The 12,732-nt window shown below is 38.4% G+C and overlaps 1 protein-coding gene across 1 annotated transcript in view; it reads left to right on the top strand.

Moving 5' to 3' along the window:
- LOC124595713 (sorting nexin-21) overlaps positions 1 to 12,732 on the top strand; it is a 53,617-nt gene that overhangs the window by 31,058 nt on the left and 9,827 nt on the right. Inside the window, exon 5 of the mRNA XM_047134579.1 lies at positions 11,226 to 11,451. Coding sequence (XP_046990535.1) covers positions 11,226 to 11,451 — 226 coding nt within the window. The remainder of the gene's footprint in view (positions 1 to 11,225; positions 11,452 to 12,732) is intronic.

The following is a 12,732-nucleotide window of genomic DNA, read 5'->3' as shown; positions in this document are numbered from 1 at the left end:
ATATGATTCACTTGTCTTTTCTTTGTTCCACCTCACTTGGTATATGATGTTAGGTGAAACAATTTCTGTTCTCTACTATCAAGCTATTGTGTTCTTTCAACATTTATATTTACTTCTGGATATAACAATCTCAAAATCAACTGTTAGTTACGGCATAAAATTTTGATTTTGTTGTAGTAGAATCCAAGGACAAGCAGGTTGCATAAAGGCATGCTGTGAAATTCCTGTTGAACTTGTGATGCCATTTGCCTGAGAAGCTGACAGCTGCACTCAGTATCAACAAAAATATCAACTGTTCTTTGACAAGTTTTCACCTTGATTGAAAAAGCAAATGTATTTTAAGTATTTATTTGCCCCAGTAAATAGTTTTTAGTACATTGCTGGTATGTATGAGACACATGAAGTATAACAATTACTTTATAATTACAGTAGTTGTAAGAGAAACTACTATCAAGTACAAAGTGATATAATACTCAAAGATATATTTTACAATATTTGGTAAATCAGGTTTTACATAATATGGTGCTCCAGGAATTCAGAGAAATAGTAGAAGCAGTGGTCAAGCAAGAATTATTTTAATTTTACTTTAAATATATTTAATGTTGTATGCATTGTAAATAAGAAGCCACACTGTTATGTAATGTATCTCCAGTATGATACACTCCTCACTTTCACACATTTATACATACTATGTTTACGTATAAAAGGAACAACCATGTGTGAAGGTGTTTTCTTCTTTTATGGGGATTTATTTTGTAAAGATTAGTATCTTTCTTTTTAAATTGTGGAATTCCCTCAAAAAATAATGCAGTTTATCAGTAGTGCCTGCATACTGCCATTGTACTTTGTCACCATTGGTGAGCAACTTGTGTTTTGACTCAGAATTCTAGCAGCATACATAAGTGTATCCAGTTTTTTTATTGAAATTTCAAAGATGCATTTCCCATTTCAAATGCTCCTCACTACGTATGTCTAAAATTTTGTCATACACATTTGAGAGATATTTTCCATCAATGATGAAAACAGGGATTGCCATACATAGGTTTTGTTTGGTGTGGATTGTACCATCAAAAAATGCGTGTCAGTTTCATTGAATTGTGAACTGTTTTCACTGTTGTCTGTGCTCTCATTAAAAATATTATCAGAACATCACAGAATAAGGACGTTCTTAATGTTGTTTTCAATTATGCATTTGTTCTCCCATAATTTCCGTTTGTGTTCCACAACAGTATGCCTCTCATATGATGAGTGTTGGTTTGCACCATCCCTTGCCAATTGTTCTGCTTGTGCCAATGCATGTCTTTGTTGATCTTTGGTCATTTAGCTTCTAATTTTAGCTCATATAAACTTTATGCTGTTAAAATGGCAATGGTTTGGTTGGCAGAACCTTAATGGTAACATTTCAGTTAAGTCCCTGTTAAACATACAGCTGCTACAGGATCACATAATTCACCTATCTATGTTTATTTCATTGTAGCCAATAGACAGCTGAAAAGTGGCAGCTCAAGGGACCTTATCAAAAGTGTCAAATGATGTGAGACATTGTCCATTAAAGTTAGGAACTGCTTACTTAAGGTTTTCTTCAAGAAGTCCCGATGCTACCACCGATATGAGTTATTGTACATTTCTTCATGGTATTCAGTAATTTGCACCTATACAGGGTGAACATTAATATAACCGACAGAAAGCAGGGACGGATTCTGACTGGAAATGGAGGAAAAAAGGTTCTGTGAACAGGTGTCTGGAAATGCATTGTTACAATGGCAGATGGCACTGACGAATGAAAGTTCCTCTGACTCAATGCCCTATCTTCCTGGTGTATTCAAGTATGTGTGGTAAATGCAGTGTACTGTAAGCAGAAGAATGGCCTGATATTCATGTCTGGAACAAGCCAAGATGGTGTTTGTGTACGGCCAAGCAGATGGAAATGATCGAGAGACAGCACGGCTATACCAAAACAAGTACCTTCACAGACACCGACCACATCTCACAACATTTCAAGCCTTTTTTGGGTGCTTGTGTGAACATGGATCCTTTCAGACAAGACAAATGTACAGGGAGGCAGCGGACTGTATGTACGCCTGATTTGGAGCTTGTACTAGGGTTTGTCTCAATATCCTGCAGAACGCAATCCTCCAGATCTGGTGTAAGCACAGCCTGCCACCTACCTGCATGTTCATCTGTCTTAAAGGATCCAGGCTTGAAACGTTGTGTGATGCAGTTGTCTGTGAGGCTACTTGTTTTGTTATAGCCATGCTGTCTCTCGCCCATTCCCATCTGCTTGGCCGTACACAAACACCATCTTGGCTTGTTCCCAATACGAATACCGGACCATTCTGCTGCTTACAGTATATTGCGTCAATCACACAGCTTGCAGCACACAATAAACACACGGCATGTTGTCAGAGGAACTGCCATTTGTCAGTGCCATCTGCCGTGGCAACGATGCATTTCCGGACATTTGTTCATAGGAGCTTTTTTCCTCCATTGTCGATCGGGAATACATCCATGCAGTTTGTTGGTTTTATTAATATTCACCCTGTATAAACACCCATCACTCAGCTTTCCCCAGATCCCTGCCAAAGAAAATACATGGAAAAGAATCTGTTACATTCCTCGATGAGTACGAGCGTGGTGTCAGCTACTGTATCATGTTTTAACTTTTATTATTTTCAATAAGCCATGACTGCTATCTGAAATTTCAAATATGAACAAAACAAAACTTTATTTCTTCAAAAATAGAATTATGTACATGTACACATATGTAATACAACCAAAAAAGTTTTATTTTGTTTTCATCAGTGTCCTTCCACGGATTTAATGACTGCCTCACCAATTTGAGGCATGCAGTCAATAGGTATTTGTAGCTTTCAAGAGATGTTCCTTATTTGTTATGTGAACTTTCTGGGTAGGTGTGTCCACATCATCACAGACCATTTCAGCAGAGTTACAGTCAGGTCTTTTGGGATGGCCACACCACATTTTTCAGTGCCTTCTGTTTCTCCTTTAATTCGATGTACTTCTTACAGAATGCTAAGTGATGTTTTGGCTAATTATCCTGTTGTAATGTGAACCCTTTCCCTATTTAGCATAATCAGTATGGTTTTGTATGATACTAAGTACTACAGTTTTTTTAAAGTAAACCAGTGGGTCGGCGATAGTGTGTCTCTGTTAAATTTCAAACCAAGATTTAAAAAATCTTTTAGTCTTACATAAACGTGAATGATACCTTTAGGTGACATGATAAACTGTGTACAAAAGGAGAAAACTAAACACATTGCTAATGCAGCTTAACACAAGGACATGTTAATTCCCTTCTGTAATTAGTATGGGCTTGGTGTCCTAAAATTTGTACATATAAGTGATAATAAATCACTGTTTTCATTCAATGACTTTTGCTTGTTTGGTGGATAATCAGATCTGAAATTTGAATTTTGGACCCTGTCAAAGTGTGGCTAGTTTTTCTTACAACTTTTTTTTGCCAAGAAACACTAACTGTCAACTAGGGCAGGCTTGATTCTGAAGAACTCACCAAAGGAGAGTGAACTTTCTATAGCAGGACACCTAATTGCACCATTGCAAGTAAAGTTTTTCTGTTTTGTATAAAAAATTGAATTCACATTTTTTCTTCACAATCAGTTTATTAGTGATTTCAAAACTATGAAGTAAAATAAAACACACCACATCATTTCTAGTAGTTGCTTGGTAGTGAATTTTTTATATGGGCATTGTTATTATGATGTTTTACAATTAAGTAGTCTGCCAAATTTAAGTCACAATGAACAATGAACAATGTGGCCACTGTGTACTTTACACCATTGCAATTTAGATTTAACCCTTAACTCATTAGGTGACTTTTCTGTAACGTATACTACAAGGTTTGAGCTCTGCAACCCCTATCTTTAAACTGTGATTTAAGCTGTAAATCATTTGAAAATTTAATTTATGTTATATAACACTTATGGTTGCAAATTAAGTGATGTTTCTATACTCCTTGTTGATTATATTGCACTAAATAAAGCCAGCAGTATTTTATTTTTGAATCACACAGAAATCACATACTTCTGTGAAGCATTTTCAGTAGTGCACGTAAACGAACTGTTAGAGAACTAAATTTTACGTTCTGAAAAATTATGGTATGTATAGAAAGCAAATTTTCACATAAAACTAATATCCAGTGTTTAAACTTGCATGTAAAAACTGAACTCAGAAAAAGAAAGGCTGGAAAATTGACATTCAGTACTGAGGTCTACAGTTTTCTTTACCACCACTCAGAACACATTTAATTTTAACTAACACATTTAATTTTAACTAACACATTAACTATTTTATATATCTAAAAACAAAGGTGATGTGACTTACCAAAAGAAAGCGCTGGCAGGTCGATAGACACACAAACAAACACACAAAATTCTGTTTTTGCAACCAACGGCTGCTTCGTCAGGAAAGAGGGAAGGACGAAAGGATGTGGGTTTTAAGAGAGAGGGTAAGGAGTCATTCCAATCCCGGGAGCGGAAAGACTTACCTTAGGGGGAAAAAAGGACGAGTATACACTTGCGCACACACACACACACACATATCCATCCACACATATACAGACACAAGCAGACATATTCAAAGGCAAAGAGTTTAACTATTTTAAAAGAGTTTAACTATTTTATTGGAGTTTAGTTTAACTATTTTATTGGAGAAACACAAAGGTCCTCATCACCATTGTCCTGAAGTTTCTCTGAATGGTTCTCTTGTTCACTAGCAGAATTTTGATCACAGGCTATTGAAAAATCATTGTCTCCTCCTCCTACTTTTTGTTCTATATCATTGACATCATTCGCCATCCACTGACTAAAAGTTTCATAAAATTTAGAGTGCATAAAATTGTCACATTCTTGCAAAACACATTTTGTACTAAACTAACAAAAACAGGTGCATAGTTCACAAGGCGCGGTCTAAGAGACCCCATCACATGTCAACAACAATCAATTGAGGCAATAATGCAACTGACAATAATAATTTGTAGGGTTTGTGATTAAAAGAGGGTACCTGGTGTATTAAATCATTCCTCCGTAGCTGACCTATGAGAGCGACTTAGAAAACTCTGGCGTGATCTGAGAGACCACACTTCTTGAGTTAAGGGTTAAGCTTGGCACTATATTATGTACAGCCATTACATAAAATACATTTACAAAATATTAAAATGAGGTATGGCTCTTCTTCTAAATTTAAAAACTATTAAGATGTGTTGGCCACATTTTGTATATAGCTACAGATGATCTAAAGTGCAATGGTGGATAGGTTGATGTTAGATATAGTGGGAGTTACTGAAATGTGGAGGCAGGAAGACCAGAAATTCGGGTCAGATGAGTACATGATTATCAACTCAAAATCAAATAGGGATAATGTAGCAGTTGGACTAACAATGCATGAGAAAATTAATGAATGCAGGAAGCTCGTACCAACAGTACAGTAAATGCTTAATGGTTGCGAAGATAGATACAAAACCAGCACTCACCATTGTAATTAAAGTTTATTATTTGCTTAGTGGTTTTCATAGATTATGAAGAGATTGAAAGAATTATTCAGGTAGTTAAGAGAGATGAAAATTTATCTGTAATAAGGAATTGGAATTTGATATTAGGAATCAGAAGAGAAGGAAAATATGAGATAGCGGACTGGGAGAAAGCAGAGGAAAGAACAGAACTTTTTGTAATGCATAATTTAATCATTGTCAGTACCTGGCTAAAGAATCATGAAGGGAGGTTATGTGTATGGAAGGTACTCGGAGACATTGGAAAGTTTCAGATAGGCAGCTTAATGGTAATACAGATATTTCCAAACCAGATCCTAATCTGCAGGGCATTCGCATGGGCAGATGTGGACTTTGACCTAATTTATTGGTTAAGAACTGCAGATTACACTGAGTTGACAAAAGTCATGGATACTTCTTAATATTGTATCAGATCTCCTTTTGCTCAGCATAGTGCATCAACTCGGCGTGGCATGGACTCGGCAAGTTGTAGGAAGTCCACTGTGGAAAGATTGAGCATTGCTGCCTCTGTTGCTGTTCATAATTACGAAAGTGTTGCCATTGCAGGATGTCCTGCAGGAACTGACTTCAGTAAATCAATCACGAAAAATTGTGTCCTGGTGACATAACATCGTTGTTTGGGAACATGAAGTCCATGGACGGCTGCAAATGGTCTCCAAGTAGCTGAACATATCCATTTCCAGTCAATGATCAGTTAGTTCAGTTGGACTGGATGACCCAATCCATCCCGTGTAAACACAGCTCACACCATTATGGAGTCACCACTAGTTTGCACAGCGCTGTGTTGTCAACTTTGGATCATAGCTTTATCGGGCCTGCAACACACTTGAGCCATAGCGTCAACTCTTCCCAACTGAAATTGGAACTCATCTGATCAGGCTATTGTTTTCCAGTTGTCTATGGTCCAATTGATATGTTCCCAAGCCCAAGAGAAGCACTCCAGACAATGTCGTGCTTTAGCAAACGAACTTGTATCAGTTACCTGCTGTTTAGCCCATTAACACCAAATTTCACTACACTGTCGTAAAGGATACATTCATCGTACATCCTTCATTGAAGTCTGTGGTTAATTCATGCAGTGTTGCTTTGCTGTTAGCTCTGACAACTCTACACAAACACCGCTGCTTTCAGCGGGGAGGGGGGGGGGGGTCACACTAGAGTATAAATGAAACATTCAATATCATCATACAAGGACTAAAACAACAAGGCAATGACTGTCAGTCAGACCATCACATAGTAGGTTCTTAGCCACAAATTCATGAACAGCCTAGAGGACCAGGTCTTCAGACATACGATAAAACAACAAAATACAAAGTTATATACTGGTACTGTTATTGCCATAATATGTGTTATTGATGAACCATATACACACGTAAAACATCATGAAATAAATAATTTACATCCTAAAATTCATTTCACATTAGAAACAGATAACACACTAAATTTTCTGGATCTCAACACACAGAGAATAAACAACACGCATGATTTCACAGTATATAGGAAACCCACAACCACAAGCACCACCACTATTGACAGTCAATCAAACCACCCTTGATGCCCAAGCAAGCAAGCTTCAGATTCATGTAAAGATTAAACAGAACACTCATAAACAAACGAATTTGCACGCAGGAGTTAAATCATCATCATCATCAGTTATCTGCTATATTAGCAGGTCCTTTGCCTCTCCATTTTCTGTGATCCATTGCTTCCTTCTTAAGGCTGCTGTATGTTGTACCGTCCATCAAGTCATCCAGTATCTGGAATCTCTTCCTTCCTCACTTCCTTTTCCCTTCTACATAACCTTCTAAAACTGTTTTTATCAGTCCATCATTCTTTCTTAATATATGCCCAATCCATACATTTGAAATTTGATACATTGGTATCTCCATACATAGGCACTCTGTTTTTGTACTCATTTGCCGATACACCCCACAATGCTGGCTATAACTTATACATTTCAATGCACTCTAATAATAATGCTCGGTCGTCCTGTTTTGAACTCATTTTCCACACAACAGAAATCTAACTTTCTTGGTCTGTGTAGCATGCGAGAGACTGTCAGTGTCAAAGATATTGTTAATACTGCCCGGAGACAGCATAATATTTCTGGGCAGTGCAATATATTTCCAAAGTTTTGAAGTTCCCAATGTTATTGCACAACCTTTCAATCTCACACCTAGACAGTCAATTTTGTTGAGTATCCGGGAAATATTGTCATTTTTGTTGATCATCTAGTGGTCCATTTTGACCTTGCACAGCAACAACAAGTAACAATATTAAACAACTCATGTCACACACACACACACACACACACACACACACACACACACACACACAGTGACCACACAAAGAGTACAGGCGAGCAAAACCGATGCACAAAACAAAATGGCACACACTTCACCTACAATAATAAAACAATTCACATACAGACACAACAGAGAAGAAATCCAGAACACAGAAAAGCCCACAGATAAATTCAACCAAGCAGGCTTACAGGTTTTTAAGTGGAACTCTCGTCAGTCAGTATACCTTGGGTGTGAAGTTCTACAAAAACATAAATTGTGTTTGTCTGTGTATCTCCAAAACAGGTGAGAACAGATATTTTGAAAGTAACTGTAACTAATCACAAAATATTTTCACACAGCAAAGTTACATTTATTCACTCCTGGAAATGGAAAAAAGAACACATTGACACCGGTGTGTCAGACCCACCATACTTGCTCCGGACACTGCGAGAGGGCTGTACAAGCAATGATCACACGCACGGCACAGCGGACACACCAGGAACCGCGGTGTTGGCCGTCGAATGGCGCTAGCTGCGCAGCATTTGTGCACCGCCGCCGTCAGTGTCAGCCAGTTTGCCGTGGCATACGGAGCTCCATCGCAGTCTTTAACACTGGTAGCATGCCGCGACAGCGTGGACGTGAATCGTATGTGCAGTTGACGGACTTTGTCTCCATGAAGCTGGGCTACGGTCCCGCACACCGTTAGGCCGTCTGCCGCTCACGCCCCAACATCATGCAGCCCGCCTCCAGTGGTGTCGCGACAGGCGTGAATGGAGGGACGAATGGAGACATGTCGTCTTCAGCGATGAGAGTCGCTTCTGCCTTGGTGCCAATGATGGTCGTATGCGTGTTTGGCGCCGTGCAGGTGAGCGCCACAATCAGGACTGCATACGACCGAGGCACACAGGGCCAACACCCGGCATCATGGTGTGGGGAGCGATCTCCTACACTGGCCGTACACCACTGGTGATCGTCGAGGGGACACTGAGTAGTGCACGGTACATCCAAACCGTCATCGAACCCATCGTTCTACCATTCCTAGACCGACAAGGGAACTTGCTGTTCCAACAGGACAAAATCACGTCCGCATGTATCCCGTGCCACCCAACGTGCTCTAGAAGGTGTAAGTCAACTACCCTGGCCAACAAGATCTCTGGATCTGTCCCCCATTGAGCATGTTTGGGACTGGATGAAGCGTCGTCTCACGCGGTCTGCACCTCCAGCACGAACGCTGGTTCAACTGAGGCGCCAGGTGGAAATGGCATGGCAAGCCATTCCACAGGACTACATCCAGCATCTCTACGATCGTCTCCATGGGAGAATAGCAGCCTGCATTGCTGCAAAAGGTGGATATACACTGTACTAGTGCCGACATTGTGCATGTTCTGTTGCCTGTGTCTATGTGCCTGTGGTTCTGTCAGTGTGATCATGTGATGTATCTGACCCCAGGAATGTGTCAATAAAGTTTCCCCTTCCTGGGACAATGAATTCACGGTGTTCTTATTTCAATTTCCAGGAGTGTAGATAAAGTGATTTGTTAATGTGACAACCAAATTCACAGTAATGTCGTGTAATTGGTGATCACTAGCAATCGATATGCTATAATTAAAAGTGTCCTACAGAACCCAAAAATGTAGAAAAGTTAAGGTAATAACAACAACAGACAAAAACTGTTTTAGGTGTAATTTCATTACAATAATTGTAACTTAAAACAAGTTGACATTTTACAAAACTGAATTAATGTACCCTCCAATGGTGGCATAAAAGTACTCACACACATTTGGGCTTTATTGGGAAAAAAAATGGCTGTTTGCATAATAGGTGGACCTGAAACCCAGTATTTTTTGTTTGTGAACATGGCTACTGCTAGAGCTTCAAAACCAAATAATAAACCAATTTGAATTTTTATTATGTGCCAAGAAATTTTGATTTTTGCCCTAAATGAAAGTGTGCAATGATTGAGAAGCTGGACTCATATTTTGGAGAAGAGGGATTAAAGTCTTAGTCTGACAGTTCTGATTCACTTTTTCCATGCTTCATCTTAATCACTTCAGGAGAGTGCAAGGAAAGTTCCTTTAGTTATGTCATGGCTGATTCCCTACCTCGGCCATGTCAAGTTCAGCTGGTGTCCCTACTCTAATGACCTTGATGTTAACAGATGGAAAAATATTACGGTTAAATGCTTAAGCATGATTGTCAAGTTATCGAATCCTGTGAAGGTAGGCAAAAGCAGTAGTTTGCTATGGGTTATGAAGTTCGGAAAAAACCTAATATAGTATGCAATGTGCCAGTTTGAAAATGAACGGCTTAAATATGACAAACCATTGGCAGTAAACAATAAATGCATCTGTATTTAATTTCTTTTGAGCTTTCCAGGTGTAGTTAAGTGGATGTGAGATATTTCTTAAGCGACAGTGCTCAAAAATGTATTACTTTTTCCCTCAGAACAGGTAACATTGAAGTGGATTTATTTGAGTAAAAAAGGGCCTGTACGGAACGCAAAATTTGTTTTCGAAAGTTTGGTATGATCTCATTATAGACAAGTTACAAACAAACTTATTGTTGGTTTTTAGCCGGCTGATTGCTTTCAGCGTGGGCCGAGAGAAATCTGCTGTAGTGCATATTGTGTTAAATGATAATGTGTGTCTTTCAAAAATGGTGACTTGTAATAAACAGACAGGGAAGCAAAACAGAGGGGAGTTTATTCTTTTTTCCCCCTTGCGCACAAAGGGACTTCAAAAAGTGAATTTCAGACGATGTCCCCCACTAAGACCATTACACAGCATTGTCAGAAGAGAGTACATGTTGTGGTTTCCTGCAGAAACAGTTCTACTGCAGTACGGATAATGGCTGAAATACTGCATCAAATGGAAACAACTCCAAAATTGAAGTACACAGGACGACAGAATGATTCTTGTATGAGAAGCATCTAAATTGTAGACAGAGTCACAACAAATTGTAGTCTCATGTGGACCAAATGCAATTTTACATCCAGCTGTAGTGAAATGGTGCCATCAACTTAACAACGGCTACACATGCATGTCATGCTGACGGCGACAATGTCCAGGCAGTCGAAGAAATGATTCACAATAGTCACAGTTTTTCTGACAATCAGGACGTTCATGCATCAGTTCTTGAATGGCTCTGTGACCAAAGAGTAAATTTCTACCATAAAGAAAGTGAATGATTGATAGAATGTTTCAACCATTGTTTATGGACTGTTGGAAAATAGTGTTATGTATCTGTGTCACTTTGAAGTGTAATGCACCATTCAGTAAAAGCTACTGTGACTGTCATTATGATGTTTAACTTACTGTTTGAAATCCCTGTGTACTATAGTGCATTAAAAGTTTTGATCTTTATGTATATTTTCATTATCTCCCTCTGTTTTTTAGGAAATTTGAATCCTAGTCTCATATCTGCCCGAAGTTCAGGATTTGAGGCTTTACTGGAACATATAGGTCGTGAAACACAGCTGAGAGAGTCTGCTGCCCTCATGAACTTCTTACAGAATAGGGAAGAGGCAGAAGCTCGGCATTGGATGCAAGCTCAGCAGTATGACCAAGCTGTCCCCCTTCTTGAAAACATCTTCAGATTGCTCAATAAATTGTACACTGACAGGTATGTATAATTATCTCAAATACTAAACTCCTTTCTTACTGAAATCACTAAATGGAAGAGACTAGTCCAAAGATTCAAATGAAGAGTAGAACATTGAGTCTGCAGCTAGTAGTTAGTGTAGTAGTTAGTGGTGCAATTCATATTGAAGTCATGTTCATGTGTTCAGCTGGTGGTCAACTCGTATTACGTAGCTGGTAAACAGGGGTTAGATATACTATTGGGAAGTGAGCACAGCGTAACGATTATGATTAATAAAATAATAATACATGGAAAAAGGGTGAAATGGTCAACACAAAACTAAAATGAGGACTAAATTAAAGGAGGATGGTGATAGGAAAGATGGAATGAACAATGAAAATCAAGAAAGACAAATATTAACTGGGAATGATTTGTAAAGGGAGGAAATCATTGCAAAATTTTTGTAATTCTCTCCAGGAAATAGCAAAAACACAAGATGCACTAAAGAGAGTTTTCTGTCACAAAGTCCAAAGGGTGCAATATCTGAGGTATGGGGAGAGTGTTATCATTCTGATGTAAAAGTGTACTCCTAGTCTTCCATATACTACTCCTAGTTCTGTATATACAAATTAAGAGCTGTAGTTATAAAATTGTGGTTTATCTAAAATGGAAAAATGCAAATAAAATGTGAAGAAAAAAAGGTTAAACATATCGTGCGTAGGCACTTAAAATCTGCCATTGTATTTATTCATTTTTTAAAAACACTTATGGTGCTGGTCTCATAGATAGCTGCCATTACTTATGAACTGGCTGAAGTCTGTGGCTTTCAGGAAGGTCCAACTTGTGTGTAGAAATCTGTTGTTGGAATTTCAAAACATTGTTTGGTATATTGGTCTTTCTACTTCAACTCACTAATTTTCATATTGCTGGTGTCAAAATTAAATACACTATTAAACTTTATTTCAGTAGTTTTTATTCATAAAATTTTCTGAGGCTTCGAGCCACGTCCAGTCGTTTAAAATCTACAAGCTTTCGGCTGAGTTTTCCTCAGCCATTGTCAAGTGGTGACGCGTCTGGAAGCCAGAAAAAATTTTACTAGTATATATCGGCGTGAAACTATGCATTTGTATAGTAGTTTTTATTGCCAAAAATACATAAGCAATTATGTGTTCTTTCTGTTTGTATTTCCTTTACAGCCAGTTTATGCACTGTTATGAGATGTCCTTTCTGTCAGCCTTCTCTGCGAATTTTTTTTTTCATTTTCACCGCATACCACATACCTTCATCAGAATCATTCATATCAACACAGTCTGTAAAAATATT

Source organism: Schistocerca americana, chromosome 2 (genome assembly GCF_021461395.2).
Source record: "Schistocerca americana isolate TAMUIC-IGC-003095 chromosome 2, iqSchAmer2.1, whole genome shotgun sequence".
NCBI classification, from domain to species: domain Eukaryota; kingdom Metazoa; phylum Arthropoda; class Insecta; order Orthoptera; family Acrididae; genus Schistocerca; species Schistocerca americana.
Note: the sequence above shows the minus strand (reverse complement) of the source record. Positions and strands in the feature narration are given on the sequence as shown.